Source organism: Phyllostomus discolor, chromosome 6 (assembly GCF_004126475.2).
Source record: "Phyllostomus discolor isolate MPI-MPIP mPhyDis1 chromosome 6, mPhyDis1.pri.v3, whole genome shotgun sequence".
Taxonomy (NCBI): Eukaryota; Metazoa; Chordata; class Mammalia; order Chiroptera; family Phyllostomidae; genus Phyllostomus; species Phyllostomus discolor.
The window spans coordinates 84,531,366-84,557,483 of NC_040908.2; the positions used below are offsets into that span (position 1 = coordinate 84,531,366).

Sequence of the window (26,118 nt, forward strand, 5' to 3'; positions counted from 1 at the left end):
GCCTGTAGGCTCCCAGTTTGCAGCCTCTGGTATGCAAGGGATTAGCTAAACAGCACTGAGTCTCCATTGCTGGCGTGGTGAGGACTCTGCCTAAGCAGTGGGAAGCCTTGCAAGTAAGAATTTTACCAGCCTGCCATGGCCAGCTCTCATTTCCCCATGCAGTAAAATGGGTCGATTCCATACTTTGGCCTGCCCAAAGTTGTTACTACCTTGGAGAGTATGGCACGAGCCTCATTATAGGGAGACAGCAAGCTGTTTGTCAGGTACACATTGGCTTAAGCTTCTTGGATGGTGACTGCATGTGGGAGGGCACAAGCTGCAAGTGAAAGCCAAGGAGCATTGGCATCGGTGGTGGGTTCTTCGCACAAACTTTGCAGCTCCACCTGATCCCAGGGAAGAGCTTCCCCTCCCTCCTGCCAGAGCCATCAAAGCTCTCGTCAGCCTGTGCCTCGGGGAGCTGTCACAGCCTCATTACTGCTAATTCATCTTCACTTAGTGCATCAAAGGCAGATTTATCAAACTGGGTAGGCGCAGAGGAAGTTTGATTAGTGACATTATGTTGTTTGCCATGATGAGCTCAGAAAACTTAGCTCATCTGTGTCCCAGGAGTCCCAAGATGCGACCGAAGTGCTGCCTCAGAAATTCTCAGGATTGAAAGCCAGTGTGGCATCTCCAGCCACAGAGGCTTCCTTAGTGATGTTCTGAAGGACACCTGTCTCCCTCCTGACCTCCCTTGCCCTCTCTCACACTCCACAGGTGAGAGAGCCAAAGGCCAAGGAGGGCACAGTTATCAAAAGAGGGCCTCAGGGAGCAGGCTCCCTGGCCCCACCCCCACCCTCTGTGGCTGAGCAGCTAGCTCTCCTGCCTGGGAATTCCCTGTCGTCTTCACAGGTAATGAAGTCCTCCTGGATCTGCATTTTTTGCTTCTGCTGTTGACTTCGTGATTGACTATGTTAGGCTGCTGAACAGCACATCCTGAGGTTTGGCTCTTCCCTTAGGCTCCCGGGGAAAAATGGGTCAGAAAAGCTCCCAAAGAAATTAGCTCAAGAAGCAAAATTCCATAAAGAAATCCACCAGGCCCATGGTCCTGGGCTACACCCTGAACGTCTGGCCACCACTCCAGAGCACATAACCCTCAGTGTGCATGGCTCTGCAAGTATCCAGAGGAAAGTGGGAGAAGTGTCAGGCTTTCAAAGCAGCCCTTAGAAAGAAAGGGTTAAAAGCAAAGGGTTATTGCCAGGAAGGGGGATCGTATACCAGCAGATTCCGAATGCCCACTGTTGCCCATCTCTGGAAGGACAGGAATGGAGGAGATGAGTGTATGTAAGAAGTTGAATAAATTTAGGTTAGAGTCAGGAGAGATACCCATGGAGCCTCCAGAATCATTCTTCTTCAGCTGATGTAATATGTTTGAAAATATAGATGATGATAATAATAAGAGTGACCATGTTGGAAGCTAATAACTGCCATTTATCGAGTCCTTTCTATGAGCCAGAGGAGAGACATATAGGGTAAAGCAGGGGACCCATCTTAGAGACCTTAACTGAAGTTCTGGTAGCAAATGGCCCTGTGAACTTGGGTGAGTCCTTTCATTTTGGGGGCCTTGGTGTTTAATCTGTAAAATAAAGAGGTTAGATGAGATCTTTCCTAAGGTTTCTTCCCAGAATAAAATAGAATATTCTACATTTTTCCGGGTTACCGCTCAAGAGACTATGAACAGCTGAGTGCATTCTCTGGGCCAGAGATTAGGCTAAAGGCTTAATGTATCTCATTAACCTTCAAAGTAACCCCATGAGGAAGGCAGTCTCACCTGTTTTAGAGTTATGCAAAGCAGCACTGTTGCTACCAGTGTCCACTGGCACCACCAACACTCGGAAACATTTGTCAAACTAGTAGCCTTCCCAGTAGATGCTAAGGATATACAGCATGTTTAAGACAACCTCTGCCCATCAGACACATCAGAGAGAGAGAGGGGCCAGACACAGGAGCAGTAAGTATGAGAGAGCATGTGCAGACAGCAATCGAACAGTGCAGCCACCGTCACTGGCTGGCAGCTCCTGTAGACGCAGTCAGTTTGGAAATGGCCAAAGGGAGGTCTCAAGTTCTAACATTTTTATCAGGCTTAAGAGGTCAAAAGTACTTTGAAATATATCATTTTAGTTGATTTTCCTCCACTCTGAAATTTGGTATGATTGCTTTCATTATTAAGGTATTGCTAATTATTAATTATTAAATTGCTAATTGGAAAAGTGGCTCATTCTAGGGAACTGGATTATCCTTCTGCATGTCAGACAGCCACTGGCACACACTGGATTATTAGATGAAAGAATCCAGTGCTGACATCACTTCGTCCCTCACAGAGTCCTCCAGGTCTCAGTGTGGGCCTGGCCTAGCTCTGCCTTCAAGAAGAGAAACTCTCATAGCTGGTGCATTGTTAGAATTTACCAGGAAGGCTACAGACAAAGCAGGACTTCTTTTCCTTGAAGATTTAGAGAGAACACACAAGGTTGCTACAAATCTTCATGGAGACTAACCAAGGTCACCTGCCGGGTGCCCCCAACATCTCAGGGCTTGAGCTCAGGGCTGGGTGGTGGGAACTTCATATGTGTTGGACGTGGCTCATTCCCTCTCGAGTGCGCAGAGGACTGAGGCCTCAGAAAAATAGGGGGTCTGTTTCTCTCAGGGCTCCTCACGCAGCTCAGCTCCATCTCTCTAGCAGTGGTGGCATCCTTCTTAATGATATTAGCTGACAGTTACTTAGCATCTACCATGTCCTGGCTCCTTCATTTGCATTTTCTGAGTTAATTTTATAACCACTCCAGTGAAGAGGGAGTCAATGTCTCCCTTTTACAGATGGAAAGACTGAGGCCCAGAGTGATCCCACTGTCAAGGCCATACTGCTTGCAAGTATTGGAGGTGAGACTGAAATACAGGGTGCCTGTCTGATAAAAAAAATGCTCCATTGACTTCTCTCCTTCAGTTCTCAGGATAGAAGGAAGCTGCTCCCCTTGTTATTCTGGACATTGAGGCGTAGAAAAACCTCAAATGTTGGAGACAGGGCTGTGCAGGTGAGAGAGTATGCCACACCAGTGGGCACACAGCTATCGGGACTCTGCCCATCGCTGTGGTTGCCCTTCTGACCTACTGTCACCATGTGGGAGAGGAAGTCAGGGGCTCTGTCCCTGCCTCCAGCCTGTGCTTGGGCAGGGAAGAGGCTCCCTGCTCCCTTCTGAGGCTATGCCCATGTTGCCTCTCCTCTGAATGACATAGCAGGAGCTCAGGCAGGCAAGAGGCCCAGGCCTGTAGTGCTGCCCCTGCTGGTGGGCCCAGACTCCATGGAAAGAAAGGAAACACAGGAGTGGCAGGAAGAAGTTGGGCTGAACTGGGCTAAAGGGAAGAGCCCACAGGCAGCCCCTGGGCTCAGACAGGGTCAGGTGAGACCCCAGTTCTTGCTCACACTCCTCTGCTCTACTCTAAATCCAGCATGCCCTGTCCTCAGAGCTCACTTTACCCAAGCAGCCTGATGCCCCGGAGTCTCCAAGAACATCACTTTTTGTAAAACATCCCACTGCCCAGTGGCACTCAGGACTCTGAGGAAACTTGGGTGTGCCCTAGACTCTGGTTTCCCTCTTTATAAGGTGGTGAGGGGTTCCACTGGGGGCCTTTGTGTACACCAGTCTGAGACCCAACAGCCTGGTGGGCTGAGGCCCTGGACACGCCTTTGAAGGCACCGTGTTTGTAGTTCAGATAAAGACATCTGTCCTGCAGATGGGTTGCAGACCTGGATTCTAAGAATTTACTGCCTCCTACTCCCAGATCCTCATTAAACCCAGACTCAGCTGCTGGTATAAGGAGAGTTGGGTTCTGGAGGCAGGTAGACATGTGTTCATAACCCACTGCACTTGGGTTAACTTGGGCAAGTTAGTCACCCTCTTTGGTCCTGTTTCTTCCTCTTTAACATGGAAGTAATATCTCACAGGGCTGTTGTGCAGATTAAATTAAATAATATATGCTCAATTCTTCACACCATGACTGGGATAGAATAGGAGCTCAGCAGGTGTTCCTTTTGTCATTAGAATAGATGTCTACCCCCCCATCCCCCGCCTCCTGTCTCTACCACCATCCTCTGTGAAAGAAGGGAGGTGGCCCATTAGACCAAAGCTGTTATGTCTTTGAGAAAGGGTCCTGGAAGTCCAGTTGTACTGGATAGAAGCAAAGGGGTGATGGGGACAGAGGGAGAGTCTGTCAGGCCCGATGGGCAAGAAAGGAAGCCAGCACTTACAGTAAGACAACAGGGTCAGCAAGGGGACCCAAGTCTGGTTTGCACCCATATGTGGGGAGGGAGGCTGTGGAGGTTAAATAGCAGATCAGACTTTAAAAAAAAAACAATTTGTTATAGAAAATTTCAAGCATATACATCAAAAAGAATAATACAATGAACCTCAGTGTGTCACCACCCAGCTTCAGCCACAATCAACTTATGGCAAATTTTGTTTCGTTTATATGTCCCTAGATGTTCTTTCAAAAAAATCACAGAACTCGTGTAACTGTATCTGTAAATATTTCAATAGGTATGTCTAAAAAATAAGGATTCTTAAAAAGTTAACTGGAATGTCACTGCCACATCTAAACATTATTATCAATAATTCCTTAATATTAAAAATCTACTCTTCAAATTTTTAATTGTCTCATAAATGTTAAAGATCTTTAAAAACCTGGTTTCTTTGAATCAAGATGCAAATAATGTCCACACTTTGCAATTGACTGATGGCTTTTAAGTTGCTTTTATTACAGAATCCTCCCCCTCCATCTCTTTTTTTGTTTCTGTGCAATTTATTTTTGGAAGAAACCAGGTCATTTGTCCTGAAGCCTTTTTCACAATCTGGATTTTGCTGATTGCATTCCTGTGAAGTTTTACCTTCATTTTGTCTTTGAGGTACCACACCAAATAGTTATTGGTGGACATCAATTTAAATGTTGCCCCCACCTTTCATCTTTGTGGAAAAAGATCCCCAGTGCCAGCTTGCCGGAGCTGGAGGATAGGGTGACTTGGGGAGAGGGTCCCCAGCAGTGGGATGTTGGCTGTTATTTGGACTGGACCCTCTTTTTATGAACAGGGATGTGTTTTCATAAAGTAGAGCAATTTTCTGCCAAATAGTGAGGATTGTTTTTCCTTCTTCTAGAGCAATAAGTTTCAGGATTTGTCTCCCTCTTGACTTTCAAGAGCATGTTTTCTCAGTTCTTTCCTGAAATTAAAGTAAAGGTCAAGGAGGCTGGTCTGAGACCGAGCCCTCCCTCCTCCCCTGGCTCCTGCTGGCGAGTCTGGTCTAGTCGGGCAGTTCAGTGAGCCAGCCTCCCAGGCTCCTGTGACCTGGCCTGGCCTCAGGGCAAAGCAAGCTCAACTCCCCAGTTCTTCTCTTCCTGGGGGAAAATCGAGGAGGGAGGGTAAGAGAGAAAAAGGATAAAAGAAAGCAGTGCCAGCTGTGGGCTCTGTTCTGAATTTAGATCTGAGCAATTTCTGGTTGCTTCCTTCTGCGCACTGTGTTCCCTTCCTCTGGGAGGGGGCCCTGGGCCCCACGCCCTCCACCCTGCTTCCCAGCAGCCAAGTTTCTGCTCCGCATGCAGGTGAGCTGCCCCAGTGATCTGCTCCTCCGCTCGTAGATGTTGAGAAGCTAGGGTTTCTAATCAAAAGGCAGTGCACACAGAGAACAGTACTGCCACCGCCCTGCTCAGCATTACCCGAGCAGTACTCCCCCACCCCCTCCCCACTGAGTCACTCTAGCTAACAGTTGATTAATTTGTGACACTTTGACAGTTTGCAAGGAGACGTTTTTATGGAGCCATCAAAATCCACAGGGATGGGACTGTCAGGCAGATATCCCTTCTTGGATTCACTGTGTTCCTGGACCCTGCCTCGCCCCACGGTATACCCCAGGGGCCCCTGGCCCAGAAACGAGAGCATACATTTCTGAAGTCCTTGGCAGTCCACACTTCCAGGGACACCTGGCCACCTTTGGGAGAAGCAGAAACAGCGGGTGTGCTGGATGGGAGCATCAGAGATGAGAAGGCTCCCATCATGCTCACCTCTGGTCTCTCTGGGGCCACCTTTCCACAGTTGGAGGAGGAACTGTGTGTGCTCCCACCTCTCCCTGGGAGACCCCCATCTTACCCTGAAGCTCCTTTGATGAGCTGTGAGTCTCAGCAGCGCTCAGTGTGCTCACTGCACATGCTTTGTAGTTGCCGATTAGTGCTGAGTGAGAAAGGGGCTCCGGGCCACCTTGGCCTGTGTGTAATGTCACACCCATACTGGATGTTGCTGATCTAAATGCTGTGAAACCCCATCCCCCAGGCTTTCCTGGAGCCCAGAACTATCCCCACCAGATCTGTACTTCCCCTTTCCACAGATCTGTACTTCCCCTTTCCCCAGAACTCTGGTTATTTCCCCACCTCCATGCATACTTATACCCCCTTTCACCCATGAGCATTCTCTTTTTCTTCCAATGCCTATAACCCCATGTGCCCCAGGGATGGCCCAGCTGGAGAGCTCCTAGATGGACCCCAACCAGCAGGGCATTCAACCCCAGCTATCACCGTGACTGGGACCTCGTGGTCCACATTCAGAGCTCAGAGAAGGCTACTGGTACCCCTTGAGAAGGATCCAGAGAGAGAAAACAACAACCAGGGTAGAAAGAGACCCTGGGACCAGCTCCTCCACATTTGGAAAAGATATTAGCACCCAGAAATACCTCTCATTTATTGAGCACCTACCACTTCCAGGTGCTGTGCTAAGAAGTGAGAAGATCATAATAAGGCAAGATAATTATGATTCTTTTTTAAAAATTGGAGTAACATTGATTAATAATATTATGTAGGTTTCAAGTGTACAATTCCATACTACATCATCTGTGTATTGTATTGTGTGTTCACCACCCAAAGTCAGGTCTCCTGTCACCATATATCCCCCTTTACCCTCTTCTTCCTCCCCCCACCCCCTTTCCCTCTGGTAATCACCATACTGTTGTCTGTATCTATGAGTTTGTTGGGATGTTTTTTGCTTAATTCCTTCACCTTTTGCACCCAGCCCCTGCAAACACCATCCCCTCTAACAATTGTCAGTTTGTCCTTTCTATCTATGAGTTAGTTTCTATTTTGTGTGTTAGTTTATTTTGTTCATTAGATCTCACATATGACTGAAATCATATGACATTTGTCTTTCTCTGACTGGTTTAATTCACTTAGCATAATACTCTCCAGGTCCATCCTTGCTGTCACAAAAGGTATGGTTTCCTCCTTTTTTATGGCTGAGCGTATTCCATTGTGCGAGTGTATCATGGCTTTTTTACCCTCTTATCTACTGATGAGCACTTGGGCTGCTTCCAAATCTTGGCTATTCTGAATGCAATGAACATAGGGGTGCATATATTCTTTTGAATTAGTGTTTTGGTTTTCTTTGGATATATTCCCAGAAGTGGAATCACTGGGTCATAAGGGAGTTTCATTTTTAATTTTTTGAGGTAACTCAATATTGCTTTCCACAGTGGCTACACCAATCTGCATTCCCACCAACAGTTCACGAGGGTTCCCTTTTCTCCACACCCTCACCAGCACTTGTTATTTGTTGATTTATTGATGATAGCCATTCTGACTGGTGTGAGGTGGTATCCCATCATGGTTTAAATTTGCATTTCTCTGACGATTAGTGATGTTGAGCATCTTTTCATATGTTTGGATGCATGTGCATCCAGTTATTTATATTTCCAATTTTTTCTTCAGTGTCTTATAATTCTCCAAGTACAGGCCTTTTACATCCTTGGTTAAATTTATTTCTAGGGTTTTTTTTTTTTTGACAAAATTGTAAATGGGATTGTTTTCTTAGTATGCCTTTGTGATAGTTCATTATTAGTATATATAAATGCAGCTGATTTTTTAGATATTTATATTTTATCCTCTACTGAATCCATTTATCCATTCTTATAGTTTTTTGGTGAAGTCTTTAGGGTTCTTCATATACAGTATCATGTGATCTGCAAATAGTGGCAGTTTTACTTCTTTCTTTCCAATGTGGATACCTTTTATTTCTGCTTTTTTTCTGATTGCTGTGGCTAGGACTTCTGGTACAATGTTGAATAAGGAGGTGAATGTGCACATCCCTGTCTTGTTCCCAGTCTTAAGGGAAACACTTTTAATTTTTGCCCACTGAGTATGGTATGGGCTGTGGGTTTGTCATATACAGCTTTTTAAATTATGTTTAGGTATGTTTCTTTAATTCCCACTTAGCTAAGTATTTTTATCATAAATGGGTGCTGGATTTTATCAAATATTTTTTCTGCATCTATTGATATGATCATGTGATTTTTATCCTTCATTTTGTTTATGTGATGTATCACAGTCATTGATTTGTGGATATTGTACCAACCTTGCATCCCTGGAATAAATCCCACTTGATCATAGTATATGATCTTTTTCATATATTGCTGCATCCAGTTTGCTAATAGTTTGTTGAGGATTTCAGCATCTATGTTCATCTGGGATATTGGCCTATAATTTTATTTTTTTATAGTATCTTTATCTGGTTTTGGAATTAGGGTAATGCTGGCATTCTTAAATGAGTCTTCCTCCCTCATGAATTTTTTGGAATAATTTGAGAAAGATAGGTGCTAGTTCTTCTTTGAATATTTGGTAAAATTCATCTGTGAAGCCATCTAGTCAAGGCTTTGTTTGTTGGGAGTTTTTTGATTACTGCTTCAATTACATTACTTATCTCTTACTATAGCTTTAGTTTTAAAGTCTATTTAGCCAGATATAAGTATTGCTACCCTAGTTTTTTTAGATTTCCATTTGCATGAAATTTCTTTCTCCATCCTTTTATTTTTAGTCTGTGTGTACCTTTTGTTCCAGGGTGGGTCTTTTTGGAAGAAGTGTGTGTGTGTGTGTGTGTGTGTGTGTGTGTGTCTTGTTTTCTTATCCATTCGGCCACCCTATGTCTTTTGATAGAAGCATTTAAGCCATTTACATTTAAAGTGATTATTGATAGGTATGTATTTATTGCCATTTTATTCTTTATAACTATGTTCCTTTTGTCTTTTTCCTTCTTCTTCTTCTTGAAGAAGACCCTTTAAAATTTCTCGTAATACCGGTTTGGTGTTTATTAGCTTTTTCTTTTCTGGGAAGCTCTTTATTTTTCCTTCGATTTTAAATGATAGCCTTGCTGAGTAAAATAGTCTTGGTTCTAGGTCCTTGCTTCTCATCATTTTGAATATTTCTTGCCAATCCCTCCTGGCCTGAAATGTTTCTATTGAGAAATTAGCCAACAGTCTTATTGGAACTCCCTTGTAGATAACTAACTGTCTTTCTCTTGCTGCTTTTAAGATTCTCTCTTTGTCTTTAGCCTTTGGCATTTTAATTATTATGTGTCTCAGTGTAGGCCTCTTTGGGTCCATGCTGTTTGGGACTCTCTGCACTTCCTGGACTTGTGTGTCTTTTCTTCACCAGGCTAGGGAAATTTTTGCCATTAATTCTTCCAATACATTCTCAATCCCTTCCTCTCCTTCTTCCTTCTGGTACCACTATGATGCTGATGTTGTTACGCTTCACGTTGTCCCAAAGGTGCCTTAAACTATCCTCATGTTTTTTTGGATTTTTTTTTCTGCTTCTCTGATTGGGTGTTTTCTCCTACCTTATCTTCCAAATTGCTGATTCAGTGCTCTTCATCCAACCTACTGTTTATTCCTTCTAGTGTATTCTTCATGTTAGATATTGTATTCTGCATTTCTGACTGGTTCCTTTTCATGGTTTATATGTCCTTTTTCATGCTGTTAAAGTTCTCACTAAGTTTCTTGAACTTCTCACTAAGTTCTTTGAACATCCTTATAATCATTTTTTTGAACTCTATATCTGGTGAATTACTTGCTGCCATTTCATTTAGCTCTTTTTCAGGGGATTTCTCTGTTTTTTATTTGGAGCATGTTTGTCTCCCTATTTTGGCTGACTTTTTGTGTTCGTTTCTATGTATCAGATCGAGCTGCTATTCCTCCCAGTCTTAGGAGGGTGGCCTAATGTAGTAGGTGGGGCCTAGTGGTCTCCTTGTTCACTTGAGCTGCATAATCTAGTAATGACCCTTGTGTTGGTTATGTGAGCCCTCCTGTTATAATTGAGCCTTGAGTGTTTTTGGCCTGTTCATGCGTGGGGTTGACCCTCAGGCTGGCTGACTGGGAGAATCAACCCCAACCTCGGTGTATGAGCTGCTGTGCAGGTGCTGACACACACAGTGAGATTTGCCTTAGCCGGGTCTGGTACCTGCCAAGATCTCCCTTTAGATGTGCCACTTGTGAAGCCAATGGATCCTGCTGTGATGTTGTCTAAAGTTGGCCACTGTGTGTGTTGCTTTTGGGGCCTCTTGTGAGGGACTGTGATTCATGTCAATGCCAGACGCTGCCTGTGACTGGCCCTGGACAACCTGTTTGGAGCTACCAGGCAATTTGCAGTTTGTGGCTGCCTCTGCTGGTCCTGGGTGTGCATGGGAAGGACCAAGCTGCACACCAAGGCCAGCTTTCACCATTACCGAGCCCAGGGGCAGGTCTGCAAAAGTCTTAAGGCACCCGGAGATCCACCTCCATCTGCCTCTGCCTCCTGGCTGTCTGTTAGGCTCAGTCAGTGAAAGAGCTCCTAGTGGTACTCAAGTTACATGAAGTAGATTCTCAGTGAGTCACCAGGTAGGGGTAAGTGGTCCTCACCAGACTGATACAGATTCAAACTTGGTGCCAGTGCTGGGCCTGAGCCACTCAGCAAAAGTCCCAGGGTACACCAAGTCTAGCTGTCCCCTGCTGGGCATCCACAGACCTTTGTGGTGAGGCAGGGTCTCAAGGAGTCATTGGGGTGAGGCCAGCATTGTTGACTAGGCCCCAGCAGACCCAGACTTGGCTGTGTGAAGGGGAGGGCTCCACACCAGTCGGGCATGTGAGGGGAAAAATGGCCCCTGTCCTAGAGCCACACCACTCAGTCTCCAGGTATGATTCTTAAGCTGGCGTAGTTCACAGTTTGGCAAGAGAACAGACACTAAACAAATAATTAAACAAATAATAATGTAATTACACCTGTGATGTGTGCCAGTGAGGAGCACACGTGCTGTGAGATCATTGAGTAAGAGGATGGCTCTGAGCTAGACTATCAGGAAGGCTTTCCTGGCGAAAGAACTGACCTGAAGGGTGAGCAGGAAGAGGGCACTAGCCAGGACTGAATCCTGAGCCCTGGTGGAAGGACGGAGCCTAGTCTGGAGTTGGGACATTGGGGCCCTAGGGGAGGGAGCAGGGTGCCTGTGGTGGTATGTTTGTGGCCTTTGTGGCAAGAAGTTGAATGAGTATCTGAGGAGAGCTTCTCTTTGCTCGGAGGTGGGAGGCAAGGGGGACTGTCTGACTATGTTCAACTTCAGTGAGTGCAGGTTGCTGATGGGGGGACATTTGAGCAGGTGACCATATTATAAACCTCAGGCTGGGCCACTGAGGGCCCTCAAGACTATGCCTACCCTCCTGGCTCCAGCTGAGTAGGGTCAGACATAGCCAGAGAGCAAGAATGGGAGAGATTCATCCTAGATGTTCCACACTTTCTGAGGAAATCGAGACAATTTCCCCAACTGCTACTCAGCTGCCCTGCCGAAATCCAGGTTCCACTAGGGAGGCTCACCATGCCTGGAGGGGGCACAAAGGAGGGATGGTGTCAGTGGGCGGCATTCCTTCCCACCCCCTGCACTCCCCCATCCCGGCCACTAGAGGGCAGGTTTCACCACTAGCTTAGGTCTAGTTCACATCTGTCCCCCTTCAGCAGTGAGGGGGTGGGTAAGAATGCCATTCTCAGCATTCCCCTGAACTTTTAGAGCCAAGGTATTTCTGGGAACATACCTTGCCTGTGCCTGGGAGGGGAGGGTGTCCCTCTCCTTAAATAGAAACCTCCAGAGTGAATACTGGTGCCTGAGCCAGGCCCCCAGCCTCACCACCATACTCCCCTATATGCCTGGCTTGGGACTCTGGGAAAGATGTTGAGGGTGGTGGGAGGGGGTGTCCTGGGAATGACAGCATCCAGTGCCCCTCCCTCGCTCACATTACCAGCTGCAGGTCTGCCTCCTGCCGCTACGAAAGCCAAGACTCAAGAGGCAGGTGCTGATATAAAGTGGTTTATTTTCAGGTGCTGGCTGGCCACCTGGAAAATGGGAAACTCGTGTCTCAAAGCCCATCTCCACACCTCAGTGCAGGCAGAGGTTTTCTAAGGAGGGAGAGGGGAACAGAACAAAGAGACCAAGGGAAAGGATTGAAAAGTTTTCTATGTGCAGAAGAGTGCAGTCCATTCTGATAAGGCAAGTGACAGACGCGTGTGTGTCATCCTGGTTTAGTCATGCTGGCTCCACAGTCAAAGGTCAGCAAATCTTGCGGAGCTGAGATGCTTGATGGTTGAGGTTTGCATCTTCTGAAGTCAGTTCCTAGCCTCCTTATACAAACATGCTGTTCATCTACAGGCTGCACATTAGTCAGAGTCAGCACTCACAGACACACTCTCAAAAGAATGGTGGGGTGGATTACAATTCCCCACTGTTACAATCTTCCTCTGTTCTACTCAGACTTCCCTGTTCTCCATTGCAACATTCCTCTCCTTTCCTCCTACTCCACCCTTGCCCCACAGACCTTTCCCCACCATCCTTCCTATCCTGACCCCAGGGCTTGCAGGCCCTTCCATGGAGATAAGATGGAGCTATGCCTTCCACCCGCACAGGGGCCTTCCCAAGGTCTGGCCCAGAAGGCCCTCTCAGGCGCTCTGTGACTGCCTGGCCCAGGGCTGTGGGAACCTGAGGTCCTGGCTCCTGGGCTCCTGGTTCCTCTGTGCCCTGCTGAGGCAGCCCTTGTGGGCAGTAAGCAAGGCATTATTCGATGACTCTTCCCTCTGGAATAGGAAGGAATGCAGATGTTTCCTTCCCTTTTTTCCTTTCCACCCTTTCTTCCTGCAGCTACAGGGAGATCTGGGGAAGGGCCCACCCCCAAGACACAGCCTAGATCTTTGACTGGAGGAGCAAGTGTGGCTCGAATTGTGGGGTCTGAGGGGGAGCCCTTACCCACTCACTCCCAATTCCCATCCAGCTGAAGTCACTCCAACAAACTGCTTTTGAAATGCAAATGCAAAGTGCCCCCTCCTTTTTTCAGTGAAATGTTTCAAGTCTTAGAAAAGAGGAAAAAAATGATGTGTTTAAGACAGCTAGTGTCTCACCCGCCACGAGCCTGATAAGGGATTGTTAAATTTTAATTAGACAATTTGACTCCTTCAAATGCCAAACTTGCAGAAGAGGCAGCATAACGGAACAGGGTTGCTTGAGTTTAGACTGCACCCAGGGTTTCTCAGCTCCCCCTCTGCGCCCTGGGCCCTGGAGTTTTGCTGGAGGGTGGAATCAAATTAAAACCAGAGAAAACGAATCCTCTCCTCTCTCCTCTGGGACCAGCCAGCTGTTCTCCAGGCTTCCAGGCTGCCCTGAGATATTGACCCCACCCATGGGTGAAAATAGCCTCCAAATTTTTCCTGAGAGAAAGTCAGTGTTAGGAGACACACTCAAACTGTGGAGATTTAAAGGCCCATCACCTGTCCCCCAACCCCAGCATACTTGTCCGAAGCTGTTTCTATTTGCAGCCTGGGTGTGAGCCCACCTCCTTGAAACCAGAAAAGCCAGGATTCTTGCTGCCTGTTACCTAGCAGACCCAATAAGCAGAGACAGGGATTGAATCTTTATGGGCACTTTATTCAGATGGCCGGTGATCTGAGGAGATGGCAGGTTTGTACCCTAACAGACTGTCCTACATTTCCTTTTAAGCCATGTTTTTTATAAGGGGCAGAAGTTCAGGTAAGGGGTTTGGAATTCAAGGGAACAAAGTGTAGGTAAGGGATTTGGGACTCAGGAAAGAGGCTCATTAGATAAAAGCTTCAGTCCAGCAATTTCCCTGACAACCTTTCATCCACTGACTAGTGATTTTCCTTATCTGTGTCCTGTGTCCTGGGTGATTTTCTTTATCTGTGTTCTGGGTGGTGGACTGTCTGTCCCTGGAAGACAATGGCTCAGACACCACCTCGACTGTTCATGGTCTCTTCTGGAGCACAAAAGTCAATCGCTTGAGGTCTCCTAGAGTCAGGGTGGACTGTACCTGCAGTTCCTGAAACAACAGCTTTTTACATACATTTATTACTAGCTTATTAGCTACTGGCTGAAACTAAAATGTTCCAACCCTTGAGTCCCCCATCATCCTCACCACAACACCTGCTCCACTCCTGTTCCCGCTCCCTATCCCTGCCCCAGAGCTAGCAAGTTTTTAAATTAGGACATACACAGAAAATTGTACTATTTGTAAGGTACCAAATATAAATGGCAGAGGGGCTTGATTCTGGAAAGGTGAACTCTCCATTCCTCTTGCCCAGGTAATGCACACACCTTAATTCATCCCCTATGTCTTATTGGAAAGCCACTATGTACCTCTGAAGACGGCAAAAGTTGCAGCAGGCTGTGGTAGGCTAGATGCTGGGGAGAACCTGATTGGTAGTTCTGGGACATCTTTCATTAGACCTTTGCCCTTCTGAGCTGGGGCGGGGCAACGAGTGCTGGAGGCAGAAGAGGGCCAGTGATTTCTGGCACGTGATGGCTGAAGCTTGCAGGCTACCCACAGAGGAGCTTCCCCTATACCTGGCTCCCTCCTCTTTCCCACACTCCAGGGAAGCTGAGAAAGAAAAGCCTGCAGCCCATCAGGGGAGGGCGGGCTGGGGAGCAGCAGTGCACTGCTTTGCTGCACAGGGAAGATAAAGATGGTGTTTTGGGGGAGAGATAGCCCTGTGCTTGTGTGAGGCCTGGTATCTGCCTGCGTCTGTGTCAGCTCTGGCTGCCGTGACCAAATACCGTAGACTGGGTGCTTCAACAACAGAAGTGAATGTTTCAACAGTTCAGAGCCTAGGGTCCAAGAGTGGGTGCCAGCTCGGTCGGGTCCTGGCTTGCAGACAGCTGCCTCTCACTGCGTGCTCACAGGACAGCAGAGGGGGCCAGAGCAAGCTCCCTGGTGTCTCTGCTCATAGTGACACTCATCTCATCACAACAGCCAAACCCTGGTGACCTTATCTAGACCTACTTACCTCCCAGAGGCCACCTCCAAATACCATCATGTTGGAAGGGAGAGGGATAGAGCTTCAAAAGATGAATTTTGGGGTGTCCTCAGCAGTAAGGTTAGATCACCCATTTCTGTCCCAGGAGATAGGACTATGTAGCTAAACCACTAAATGGGAAGAAATGGCAGTGACCATGTATGTATTGGGTACTTGCTAAATGCTCAGTGACTGGGGACTGTGATTTGGAGCTTTTACACCTGAAGCAGGAACCACTTGAGGTGAGTCACGTATGGAGGTTAGCAAACAAGTTGATGGTATTTTCATAACTCCAAATCAAAATGCTTACTCTGACAACAGAAAAAAAACATTAAAATAATGTGATCTTGTATATATGAAAAGTCTTCTAACTGTTAAGAATAATTCACCTTGGGTTACACATTTTAGCCAATCTCCATTTCAAAATAAAACAAAACAAAACAAAAAACAAAGACATTTAGACCATCCCTGCAGGGCCAAAGTGCTGGCTGCTGTGTGGGCTTGGCATCCCCCATGATACCAGGGGGGCACCGACCTCACCTGGCTTCTCTGGGGCCAGGACAGGTCGGGTGACCTGGTGCTCACCCTCCTCACAGGCAAAAGACAACCTGATGGAGAAGCTTGGAGGGTAGGAATCTGAGGGGCCTCCCAGGTGTCCCCAGAGGGAGAAAGACCACAGCCTGGCCTCCGCCTGCTCCATCTTCCCATCGGTAGTAGGAAAAGAGGAAGGGTTGGTGCCGGAGCAGGATCAGGGGACCCTTGGGGTCCAGCAGGGTTTCTCAGGCCTCCTGAGAAAATGCAGGTAGGGAAATGCCAGGAGGGCGTTGTATTTTATTCATCCTAATAGGATAAATAAAATATACCCCACCAACATTTTAGTGTCTCTGAAATCAGAATTCATTTTACAATTGACCCCTTAGAGCTTATTGGGGTTTGATGGCACTTTTTCCCCTAGGAGGACATGAAGCAAAGGGGCATCTTACACTGAATTCTGTCTCAGGGCCGAGGAAATACAACTGCTGTGACAGAGGCTCACTATACAGCAGGTGGGCTGGGAGGGCTGGGTCTGCCAGGCCAGCTGCTACCCCATCCCAGGGGTTGCTCACATATACCCTGCAACCACGGCTCAGGAACACACATCGCCTTTTGTTTCCTTTTCATTCTTTTGCTTGGTTTGGTTTTTAGTTAACTAACATTCCTCGAGGGTTTATTTGTGCTGGCCACACATGTGTCGTCTTACTTAATCCTCACAATGATAATTGCTGTCTCCCTTTTGTAGATGAGAAAACTGGGGCTCAGGAAAGCCAAATAGCTGAGGTCCCAGAGCTGGTAAGGGTACAAGTTGGGGTTTGAACCCAGGTTGTTTGGCCTTCAGCCCCTATGTTATACGAGTGCCTCTGGTGCTACAGGCCTTATCTGTGGGAGTGGATTTGCTGTGTCTGAATTCCTGCTCGGCTTCGTACTGAATGAGAGCCGCTGGGCAGCCCCTGCTGGTGAGAAGCGTCAGCCCCAGGTAGGAAGGGTGCTGAGGACACAGAAGACAACCCTGTACCAAGATGTTAATAAGGTCTATGGGCATTTAGGCATTTTCCATGATCTCTCTTTTTTTTCTATAATGTGAACATATTACTTTTGTTTCAGCAAAAATCAGTAAGAATGAGAATAAATACTAGTTAGAAAATTAAATGCAACAGTGAATCCTTATCCAGCCTTGGGTGAAGGGACTCACCGTTTCCCTGAGGAATGAGTATTCACCCTGGGCCCTCCCTGACCTACAATGTTTACATTTGCCATCTAAATTGTACCCACAATTTCAAATCCCAGTTTAAGTTTACCCCTTCCAGGAAGCCTTCCATGAACACCCCAGCCAAACCCATGTGCATCCATGTTCTCTCTGATTTCTGAACATCCACTGTAGTGGGTGCTATAGAGTGCCACCCAGATCCCCTGTACAACGAATGTGCTCCTTCCCTGACTACTGGGAGTGTTGACAAATGGCAGTTCACAGTTGGGTCCCCCTTCTTGGTGATTGCCCACTGCTAAAGAGAGATGCCTTTCTCAAGTCCACACCCTTTCTCTGGGACAGCCCATGACTTACGAGAGGGGACAAAGGCCTGGCCCTGTTGCCTTAATTCAGGCAACCAGGCAACTCTGCAAGGCTCCTTGGGGAGGACACATGAGGCCTGTGGTGTAACTGTAAAACAGCTTGACTTCTCTGCCCAGTCCTGCTTCCTTCACTTCCCTGCAAGTCTTGAGCCTGAGAGCATCCACAATAAATTTCCTGCACACTAATTTCCTCCTCAGCCTGCTTCTTGGGGATGCAACATGCAATACCCATGATACTCAGGCTCTTGCATTACTCTTGCCACTTGTTCATCAGGTGGCCTATGGTAATAGTTACTTTCAAGTATGTGTGTGGGGTTCTTCCCAGGTGCACTCACAGAGACTTTGATTCAGTTCAGCAAACCTCCGTGGATCATTACTGCCTGCCAGTTACAGGGTTAGGAGTTGGATGAGAAGAACGAGCTAGTTTGCTCTTTTGATTATTCCACGAAGAAGATGAGGCATAAGCAACACATGGTGTAATCTTGAGATGCCAACCCCCCAGTGAAAACAACAGACTCACAAATGGGGTGTGTTCCAAAGCAAAATCATGAAGCAATGCTGTAGAAGCCTTGAGGAAGGAGGAAGAAGATCCAGCTAGGAATACTTGGGACAGGCCCTAGGGCAGGAGGATTCTGGGCAAGTTTGCCATGAAGGATATGTAGGGACTGTGACTGGAGAAAAAGGAAATGAAGGTTTCTAGACACTTTTCTGATTTGTATGGTGACAAGCCTCAAAGGTTGTTTTGAGGATAAGTGAGATAGTATATTAAAAATAGAAAAGAACTTGGCAAACTGTCAAATTCTCTACAAGTAGACGAAGCCATCCTCATAGGCAGGCTCAGGATGGTGTTGCAGGAACGTAAGTCTGGTTGGGTGTAGAGAATGGGTTGGGTGGGGATGACAGAGACCTGAGGGGCCCCATCAGATGCCACAGGCCCTACCCAGAGAGGGACTGAGGAAATGGGAGAAAGGGCAGAGAGGCACCATCAGGATGCTGGGTAAGTGCCTGTGCCTTCCAGGTCTCCAGGCCTCCAACACTCCCTGGCTCCATGCTTTCTGCCCAGCAGGCTCAATGGATGCCAAGTAAATGACTGGCAGCGGTAGCCCCTGTTGCCTGTTCAATACACACATCCAGGTCTCCTGCTGTGTGCTCCACATGGAAAGAGGGCCCACTCGGCTTGCAGAGGATACCATCAATAGGACACAGTGCTTCCCTACCTTGAGTGGGAAGTCTTGTTGCATGGGTGGCATCCCATGGTATCCAGCATGGAATTAGGCATTTTGCTTTCCCCAGAGACTCCAGAGTGGTTGTGCTGGGTAGGCTATCATTCGTGTTCCTCTGCTGAGAGCTGACAGAGCAGGTATGTCAGAGAGGGATGAAGGCGTAGAGGGGAGTAAACCCTTCTTCCAGGTCAGAGGTCCCTTCTAACCTGTTGTGGCTGGTGTGACCCCCACCGTGATTTGGACACATGTTCACCCTGAATGGCATAAATCGGTGCATTTCAAACCTACGTGGGTACCACAGCACCTGAAAATCATGGTGTTTTATGCAGAATGCCTTGAAAACTGATAAATTTAATTCCAGTGTGTAAAGTAGGAACACTTTTGTTAACAGGAAAGCCAACTCTATTATATGTGCATTATGTTTCAATCACAACCAAAACACAGGCTGTCAAGCGCATCAATGCCTCTCAAGCCTGCCTCTGAACCCCCTGCTCCCTTTTCTCAGTGAGCAGCACTACCAGCCTCCCAGAACCCAATGCAGAAATTCAGAGTTATTCTCAACATCTTCTCTCCCTGTTTGTCCCCAGTGCTCCTCCTGCCTCACATTTATGCGATGGCCAAATTCCATGGACCTGACTTCCAGGTTAGCTACTGACTCTGAACACTTCTCTGCATTCTCATCCCCACTACTTTCATCTAGGCAACCACCATCTGTTACCTGAATTACAGCCGCACCTCACTTCCCCCCCAAGGTCCCCTCTACACTATAGCAGCCAGTGACCTCTCTAAAACACCAGTCCAATGGAGTCAGTCCTCTGCACCCAACCTTTCAGGAGCTCCCAAGCTTACAAAGCCCCATCTGGCCCATGAATGGCCCTCCAGCTTAATTTTCCCCATTGTCACCATCATGCCCTACACTTTTTGACTAACAGAACTATTTGCTGTTTGGGACTGTGTTGTGTTCTCTCTGGCTGGCACATCTCCTCCTACCCCCTTGGTTGCCAGGCTAACTCCTCCTTCATCTCAGATGACACCTCTTTCAGGATGTTTTCCCCCCATGGAATAGGATGCCCATTCCTCGGGGCTCTCAGTGCACATGTGCAGACCTCATCATCTCTCTCTGGGGTTCTTGCAACAGCCTCCCAGTTGGTGTGCTGCCATCTTGCTGGGCACCATCCTTCCATTCTCTACACAACAGTCAGAATCATTCTCTGAGAGGCGAATCTGATTGTGGTGTTCCCATTGCCACTAGGTTCAAGGCTAAACTGCTGGTATGACTTGTAAGGCCCTCTGTGATCCTCTATGGTCTCAACTATTGTAGCCTCCCTGATTTAACTCATTCCAAGTCCCTCCATGCTTCAGCTAGCCCAGAACTCCTTCTGCCTCCACCGTGGCACCTGCTCTCTGGCTCTGTCTTTCACACATGCTGATTCCCATGTCTAGAACCTCCCCTGGCTCCTAGCTCTTTACCTGGCTAATTCCTACACATCCTTCAGGCATCTGCTGAACATCACTTCCTCTGGAAAGCCTGCTTTAAATCTCTAAGCTAGGTTATGTGTGTCTCTCCCCCTTCCATTTCCTAGTGCCTACCATGCACAGATTTAATTGCTTGATTAATTGGCTATTGTTGATTTTAGATTGTGAGTTGGAAAATCATGTATATTTCATTCCTGCCTGTGCTTCTAGAGCTATGAGAACAGTGCTTAATAAATATTTGTAGAAGCAAGAATAAGTGAATGCATATTTCTATTCCTACCATTAGAAGCTGGACCTCCTCATGAACTTAAGTGTGTGGTGAATGGAATGTGCTTAATAATTGTTTGTTGAATAAATGAAAGAATGAATGGTCAGCTCTTCTCAAGCTCATTTACTTTATTTTACTTCTTAAAAAATTATACTTCCTCATTTGTTTTACCATCTGTAAGAACTTGCTAGCAAAATAGTGGCAGTAGACCTCAATGTTTTAGGAAATTTTTAGATGCAAAGCTTAACATTCTGAGGCTGGAGGATTCTATTAACTTCTAGTGGCTGGTGTTAGCTCCAGAGTCCTCCATGGGAGGCAGCATGCTTTAGGAGGTCCTCCTGCTCACTCCCTGTGTCCATTTCTCCTGGCCAGAGCCTGGCCATTCAGTGGCCCTACTACCCCAATGGATCCACTGAACCTGTCCTGGTACGATGACGATCCGGAGAGCCAGAACTGGAGCCGGCCCTTCAATGGGTCTGAAGGGAAGGCCGACAAGCCCCACTACAACTACTATGCCATGCTGCTCACCCTGCTCATCTTCATCATCGTCTTCGGCAATGTGCTAGTGTGCATGGCCGTGTCCCGTGAGAAGGCACTGCAGACCACCACCAACTACCTGATCGTCAGCCTCGCTGTCGCAGATCTCCTTGTAGCCACGCTTGTCATGCCCTGGGTTGTCTACCTGGAGGTAGGTCTGGGCCCTATCATACTCGGCACCTTCTCCAGAGGACGTAGTGCTGGAGCCTTGAGTCCAGGCTCCTCAGTGCTTCCCACCCACATGTTGCCTGGTGCTTTCTCAGATGGTCTCTTTCTCCACTGTGGGCTCAGCTTTTCTCCTTATAAAATGGGTAAATTGTCCCCTTAACAATCCCAGCTACCAGTGATAGAGTCCTTACTAGGTTCCAGGCCTTGTGTTAAGTCCTTTACATACAGCCTTTTCCAATTGAGTTCTCGCAGCAGCTCTGAGAAACCGATGTTATTATCACCATTTCACAGAAGTTAGGTGACTCCTCCAGCAACACACAGCTGCCGGATCTGAGCTGACACATTGTCTGGCCCCCGAGTTGGTTCATTAGGTCCTGCTGGAAATGGGAATAATTGATGGGGACCCCCAAGGACGGGAGATGTTCCTGCTTCCAGGCCTGAATTCTTCATTCTCTTTCCCTGCTTCAAAAATGCGGGCTGCTGTTCTGCGCTCTCCTTCTCCCTCTCCTCTCCCCCAGTTTGTTCTAGTGCCTGTGTTTGGAACACAGTTAGAGGCCTCTGTGAACTGTGCTGCAACCCTTTTCTCAGGAAGGACCAGAGTGTCACTGTTGCTTGACCCAGGACAGAACCTAGCTCTGTGCTTCAGAATAGTGAGTAGGCAACCCCTGCTATGGGCCAGGCACAGTGCCAGGCATTTTTCAGACACAGACTCAGCAAACCCTCGTGCTAATCCTGAGAGTCGATACTACTTTTCTCACTTTACAGAAGAGGAAACCGAAGCTTGGAGAACTTGCCTGTCTCCACCCAGATCACATAACAGAGGGAGAAGCCACTGATACAAGTCCCTAAGTGGACCCACCTCCAGCTGGATGCTTTTCAGAGCTGCTAGGCGGATGTGGAAGGGCCTGGGGATGTGAGTGGGCACAGCTGGATACTGCCCCTTTCTCTGCCCAGGATTCTGGGGTGGAGTCTGGCTGCACAGGAATCTGACCAGGCATTCAGGGAAGAACCAATGCTAAGGTCATCAAGATCACTGGGCTGTTTCCTTCCTGCCCTGGGCTAGAGAGGAGTTTACCTGTGCCATGGTGGTGAGCCCTTCTTTTAAAAGTAAACATGAAACCTTTGTAAGTTGGTGTAGAGAAATCCTCAAGGAGGAGAAGCTGCAGTGGGGAGGGGAAGCTGGTCAACAGTGGCCCTTTCCCCTGTCCCCTCTCCCCTCGGGGGCCCCTGCACTTCCTGTTGCCACCACCACATGAGCCCCTAGGAGCTCTGGGCCATCACTCTGGTTTCCTCTAGCACAGCTGCAACAGGCTGGGACTTCCAAAATGACCTGACTGAATCTTAAGGAAGAACTAAAAGGAAATAAACAAGAGATACAAAACAACATAAAACATACAGGTGCCACAGCCAGGGGTTCAATTCCTCTGTGACTGCAATGTCTCTGCAGCCCCTAGGCTCTGCCAGGCCCAGGTGCTGTCTGAGGCCTCTCCCTGAGCAGCCCCTTCTTAATTCAAGGTCCCCTCCTGCTTGCTTTTAAGCAGGGTCCAGGCCTCAGACCATCAGGAAAAAAGACCTCTCTCTGTGTCTGTTTCCTTATCTATCTCATAGCATTGTTTGAAAATTGAATGAATGACTACATAAACATGCTTGAAATGGACCCAGGCACATAATAAGCACTATGTAAAAGTGTCGCACCTGTCCACCCATAGAGAGAGGACTCTCCCATACCCAGGTGAAGAAGCTCCCTCTTCCCAGAGTGACGTGTGCTCTGCCCAGGACTGTGGGCACGGGTTCTGGGGGCTGTCAGACCCACTGCCCCTACCCAGACTCCCTGTGGCAGGGTCAAAGCTGTACATGGACTGTGCTGGGGCTCCTACTGATCTCTGAGTCCTTTGGACATATTTTTTAAAATTTATTTTATTTTAATTGTTGTTCAAGTACAGTTTTCTGTCCTTTACTCCCATCCCAGCCCACCCCCCAGCCCTCCCTACCTCCCTCCCATTTCCACTGGCCTCCCTAATTTTTGTCCATGTGTCCTTTATACTCTTTCCTGTAAACCCTTCTCCTTTTCACCTGAAATTCCCTCCCCTCTCCCCTCTGGTCACTGTCATCTGTCCTCTATTTCAGTGTCTTTGGTTATATTTTGCTTTTTTGTTTCTTTTATTGTTTAGGTTCCTGGTAAAGGTGAGATCATATGGTATTTGTCTTTCACCGCCTGGTTTATTTCGCTTAGCATAATGCTTTCCAGTTCCATACATGCTGTCACAAAGGTTAGGAGCTCCTTCTTTCTTTCTGCTACATAGAATTCCATTGTGTAAATGTACCATAGTTTTTTGATCCATTCACTTACTGGTGGGCACCTAGGTTACTTCCAACACTTGGCTATTATAAATTGTGCTGCTATGAACATTGGGATGCATAGATTCTTTTGGACTGGTGTTTCAGGGTTCTTAGGATATAATCCTAGCAGTGGAATTGCTGGGTCAATTTTAAACTTACCTTTGTTTTAGAGGGAAAGCTCAGTGTTCAGAGGGCAGGGTGGAGAATGGCATTTCAGAGGGCTATGCTCAAACTCTCCCATAGTCTCCCACCCCAACAAGAGCTGGACATGGGCCCTATCCTAGGACATAGTCTCAGCTATTTATTGTCCCTGGAGAATGTTCCAAGTGGAGTCTCACTTGATCCCAACATTCTGTCTAAGTATTCTTGCAACCATCTGCTGTATCTAGAGTCTTCCATCTTGTTCCTGCAGTGATAGTAAGTGCTTCCAATAGCCTGCCATGTCAGCGCCTGTGTGATGTGGAACTGGACATGCATTACTCATATTCATTCCACTCAGTATTTGGAAAGTACACTGCTTTTGGAGTGGGAGGGTGGGGTTCAGTCCCCAGCTTGACCACTTTCCATCTGGAGAAGCTCCTAGAGAAGAGAGCAGTGGGCCACTTGTTTGTAGGTACCATGCCATTTCGACTTCCCAGCCCTTTGAGGGGCAGTTTTACTGTGTACGTTTTCCAGATAAAGAGATGAAATTGAAATGTGAACAGACTAAGATCTCAGAGTTATGTATTCACCCATTCGACATGTATTAAGCAATCCTATGTCCTACACCCTCCTTGAGGTCTAAAGCACTGGTCTGCCATCAATGAGGTGACTACTGCTGGAGGTGACAGTGAAGAGTCCCCAGAGGAGATGCGGGCATACACAGGGGCATGGGACTTGGCATGTAGGGACAAGGAAGTCATGCAGGAAGAAGTGATGTTCTCAGAAGAGTTATCCAGGGGAGGGAACATGCCTTCTAAGCAGGGAAACAAAGTGTGTGAAGCTACAGAGCAGGAAAGGTAAAGCTTGAGGTTTTGAGGTGTGGCATCCATTTTATTAGCTTCAGAGGCTTACTGTCACATTCCACAGATATCAGTGTGCATGTTTAGAACAGTACCTGACACATAAGTGCTTAATATGTTCTAGTTATTATTAGGACTTAACTACCTAACTCAAGGCCCATCCTGCTGGTCTCAGCTTCATGTGAGCAAGAATGTCAATGTGCCTTGGTTGGTGTGGCTTCACTAGTTGGAGCACTGTCCTATAAACCAAAGTTTTTGGGTTCAATTCCAGCTGAGGCATATGCCTAGGTTGAGGGTTCAGTCCCCAGTCAGGGTGCAAATGAGAGGCAACTGGTCGATGTTTCTTTCTGACATCAGTGTTTCTTTCCCACTCTTTTTCCCTCCATTTCACTCTCTCTAAAGTCAATAAGCATGTCCTCAGGTGAGGATAAGAAAAGAAAGAAAAAGAAAGGAAAAGAAAAGAAAAGAAAAGAAAAGAAAAGAAAAGAAAAAGGAATGTCAATGTATGGTGTCCAAAGGTGCAGAGAAAAACCTGGGGTCTGTTTCTTTCTCTGCTACTAAACCGCCGGGTGATGCTAGGCAAGTCCATTTTCCAATTTGACCCCAAATTTGTCCACCCTAGCAATTATAATCTTTCTTTTCACACTTCATTTATTTAGTACTTTTTATATAATTATTTCCTTTTTAACAGGCCTGATGGACCTTCCCAAGATAACTTAGGAGAGAGTGTAGGTTGTGCTGCCCAGAACTTGCCTCAGATTCCAGCCCTGCTGCCCGCTAGCTGGGTGTACCCTCTGAGCTCCGTTCCCCCATCTGTGACTGGACACAAGCAGTGCCTTTTGTGTGAGCATTAAGAACAGTAAAGGAGATAAAGTACATGCCCACAGTAGGTGTTCTAGAAACAGTGGCCACCAACATATTCTCTTGTGTCGCTGAGTCAGCTCCCTAGTTGTGTCCCAGAAGAACTGCTCCTGAAACCGTGGAGGAAAGCCGCCCTTATTCTCGCTCCAGAGAAACCTTTGGGAAAGGGGATTGAGAGCTCCCCGAGGCAGGAACTTGTCAGTCCTGCTCATCCCTGCTCTCTAGAGTCTAGGGCAGAGCCCGGCATATACCAAGGGCCTATAGGAAAGAGGGATAGTCTCAGACCTAAATCCCTAGGGACAGGAAAGCAGCTCTGAAGATCTAGTCTAGGGGTGGCTTCAAAGGGGTATGGGCCAGGTGGGCCCAGAACTCTCCCAGTGGCGCCAAAAGGTAGACTTTGGTTTTTCCGAGGAAGCACTTCTGCCCCACCCCCTCCCAGCCCCTAAGACGTTCAGCTGCTGCCCACATGGTCAGTGATGCACTGAGGTGCAGGGGCCCCTGTGCTGTGACGTGAGAGGGGCCCAAAGAAGGTGGTGCTGTGAGAGGACCCCTGTCTTCCAGGAGGAGCTGCTGTTTTCTCCACACTGGACAACAGCAGCGGCAGGGCCTGCCACTGAGCGTAAATGCCAACATTTGTCTTCATGCCCCAGAGCAGAAAAGAGGGCAGCACTGAGGATGAGCAAGATTATGTGAAGGCCTACTGCTCTGCTGTGGGTCCTGACCTGCTCAGTCACCAAGAGAGGCCTGTCCTGCTCCTTTTTTCTCCTGTTGGCAGAGGCCCAAGGTGCATTTATCTCCCTGTCCTGACTGCTCGAGGATGGGGCTGCTCCAGACTTCTACAGTTGCCAGGACTAGCCTGCTTTGTGTGTGTGAATGCCTGTGTGTAAACAGAGGTGTGAGGTGCAGATGTGCATGGGGGTGGGTACAGTGTGTGTGTGTGTGTGTGTGTGTGTGTGTGTTTAAGGGGGTAGGGGTGTGTGTGATG

At 47.5% G+C, this 26,118-nt stretch overlaps 1 protein-coding gene across 1 annotated transcript in view; it reads left to right on the forward strand.

Moving 5' to 3' along the window:
• DRD2 (dopamine receptor D2) overlaps positions 1 to 26,118 on the forward strand; it is a 68,323-nt gene that overhangs the window by 33,429 nt on the left and 8,776 nt on the right. The window contains exon 2 of the mRNA XM_028515885.2: positions 20,599 to 20,914. Coding sequence (XP_028371686.1) covers positions 20,630 to 20,914 — 285 coding nt within the window. The 5' untranslated portion in view covers positions 20,599 to 20,629. The remainder of the gene's footprint in view (positions 1 to 20,598; positions 20,915 to 26,118) is intronic.